Source organism: Aegilops tauschii, chromosome 6 (genome assembly GCF_002575655.3).
Source record: "Aegilops tauschii subsp. strangulata cultivar AL8/78 chromosome 6, Aet v6.0, whole genome shotgun sequence".
Lineage (NCBI taxonomy): Eukaryota > Viridiplantae > Streptophyta > Magnoliopsida > Poales > Poaceae > Aegilops > Aegilops tauschii.
The window spans coordinates 482,127,983-482,130,375 of record NC_053040.3 but is presented as its reverse complement, the minus strand read 5'-3'; the positions used below and the strand labels follow the sequence as shown (position 1 = coordinate 482,130,375).

Genomic DNA, 2,393 nt, shown 5'->3' with positions numbered 1-2,393 from the left:
TCTATAAAGGTGTTGTGAGCATTGATTTGAACATCAATCCCAAAATGATTGTAGAGGAACTAATTGAATAAACACATACTAATCTCAGAGCATGGCATTCGTACAGAGTAGCAGATGAACCGGGCTTGCCCTTTCCATTGCTTTGACATAATGGAAATACATACTTTTAAGATTACATCAACCAGGATGGATACATATGAAATTGAGAACGAGTGAGTTCAAGGCACTATCAAGAAACCCACTACACGCGTTCGCAATTGGCACACACACCATGGGACAAAAACTAATAGCACTACAAAACTAACCTAACAACGAATTGCCAAAAGTCCCCTAGAGGTATCTATACATCCAGAGTCAATTGCAAGAAACCACCACATTTGTGGCTAGATTTGCAGGAAACTACCAAGTCGTTAATCTGTTGCAAAAAACACCGTAAAATCTCTTAACCCGTTGCAAAAAGCACTGAACAGCCGTTTAGCCTCGTTTGATCTCTTTTCCGACAGGTGGGCCCCGAAAACGCTGACGTGGCGTGACGGACAGGCAAACAACGCCGTTAGGAACAAAACGCTCAAGACGCCGCGCCGGTCGGTCCTGTCCGTGCTCGCCAGACAGATCCCCCGCGCCCTCTCTCTCTCTCTCTCTCTCTCTCTCTCTCTCTCTCGCCCCTCTCCTCTGTCTCCTCTCTCTGGCTCTGGTAATTTGGTGGTTAAACTCTACTGCGGTGACGATACTGTAGGGGAGGTCCTGCGGCAAAATAGCGTCGGTGAGAAGCCAGCTCGCCGCCGTCCGCCATGGTTTCGTGGAGCGACGACAGCGAGGAATCGGGCTACGAGTACTCTTCAGGCGGCTCCCCTATCAAGGTCAGTGATGTGTACTCGTAGCTAGGGTTCTTTGAGCTAGGGTTTCGGTTTGGGGATTTTGTTTTTCCTGCTCGATTTGAACCCGTGAGATGGATTTTGTGCGTTTCTTTTGTTGATGTAGATCCCGGCTACAATCGAGGACCCGAACTACTCTGGTGTTGACGATGAGGTGATGGTGATGTGTGAGCATGGCCAGCCGGCGAAGAGGCATGTTTGCTTCGAAGGGATTAGCACTGGGAGGAGGTTCATTGCCTGTGGAGTTGATGTGAGTGCTAGCAAAAATCTGTAGTTTGCTCATTTTGTGAAGAAACTATAAATTGTTCATATGCACTGTTCATTGTTCATGTTCACTGTTCATTGTTCATGTTCACTGTTCACCTAGTAGTTTAGTTAAAGGTACTGTCATGTACCATACCATAGTGACTGAGTGAAGTAAATGAATTGTTCATACATATAAATGAACAACACCACAGTGATATAAATGAAGTAAATGAATTAAATTGTGCTGTTAAAAATTAAGTACATAGATATAAAATTAAGGTATCCATAGTGACTGAGTGAAGTAAATTGTGCTGTTAAAAAGTATCATAGTGCATTGTTCATAGATATAAATGAAGTAAATGAATTGAACTGAATTGTATTGTGATGTTTAAAATTAAGGTATACTATAGTTGTTTTGAATTGGACTGAATAGAAGTGAAGTGAAAAAGGAAGTAAATGCATTTGTACTTGTTGTTTTGCAGGAAGCAAGCAGTTGTGGTGTTGTTCAGTGGGTAGATGAGGAGTGGCCAGAGCATCTGCAGAATGCTCTTCACAAACTATGGCTTTTGTATGAGGATTGCCAGCGTGCTAATAGGATGGCATGTCTGGAACATTCATCACTTGTCCACAATCTCACATCACAGAAGAACAAGCTACAGGAGACTTATGAGAAGCTTGTTGAGGATGTGAACAACCTACTTGATACCCAGGACAATATTCCCAAGGAAAATGAAGTCCAACAAGGTGAACGTGAGGAGATCACTCCTCCTTTGGACAACAATATTTCAGCTTTGAAGGAACAGCTGGGTGCAATGGATGCTGAGAACAAAGAACTGAAGCAAAAGGTTGACCAGTTGAAGAGCATTCAGGTTGCCCAAGGTAATGTGATTAGGAATCTGAAGTTTGCTCATTTGAAGGAGAAGGAAAAGTTGAGCATTGAGAGGAGGAATTTGGAGCTTCACATTGCTGATCTTGTCAAAGCTAGTGACAAGAACAAGAGAAAGCTGAAGGACATCAAGGATATTTGTGATGAAGAGTGATTTGTAATCTGACCATGTGGGTCATTATCTTAAGTTTCAAGCATTGAACTATGGCTTGTAATGTGTGAACTAGTGACAGTTTGCAGTATTAGAAGTAGGGTGTAGCCTTGAACTATGTCTTGTAAGCTTTGAACTATGGTGTCATGATGTTAACTATGTTGTTAAGTATGATGTTAACTATGGTGTCATGATGTTAACTATGTTGTTGACTAGAGTTGTTAAGTATGATGTT

The 2,393-nt window shown here is 42.3% G+C and overlaps 1 protein-coding gene across 1 annotated transcript; it reads left to right on the top strand.

Moving 5' to 3' along the window:
• Positions 1-791: 791 nt before the first annotated feature.
• On the top strand, positions 792-2,161 carry LOC123494555 (uncharacterized). The gene is made up of 3 exons (XM_045230481.2): positions 792-860; positions 982-1,125; positions 1,604-2,161. Exons 1-3 carry the CDS (start codon positions 792-794, stop codon positions 2,159-2,161), a joined length of 771 nt encoding a protein of 256 aa, XP_045086416.2.
• The last annotated feature ends 232 nt before the right edge of the window (positions 2,162-2,393 follow it).

Excerpts from the sequence above, each read along its gene's own strand:
- LOC123494555 (XM_045230481.2), top strand. The coding sequence starts at position 792 with ATGGTTTCGTGGAGCGACGACAGCGAGGAATCGGGCTACGAGTACTCT. Across the intron at positions 861-981 it reads CAGGCGGCTCCCCTATCAAG|ATCCCGGCTACAATCGAGGA; the intron begins GTCAGTGATGTG and ends TTGTTGATGTAG. Across the intron at positions 1,126-1,603 it reads TCATTGCCTGTGGAGTTGAT|GAAGCAAGCAGTTGTGGTGT; the intron begins GTGAGTGCTAGC and ends GTTGTTTTGCAG.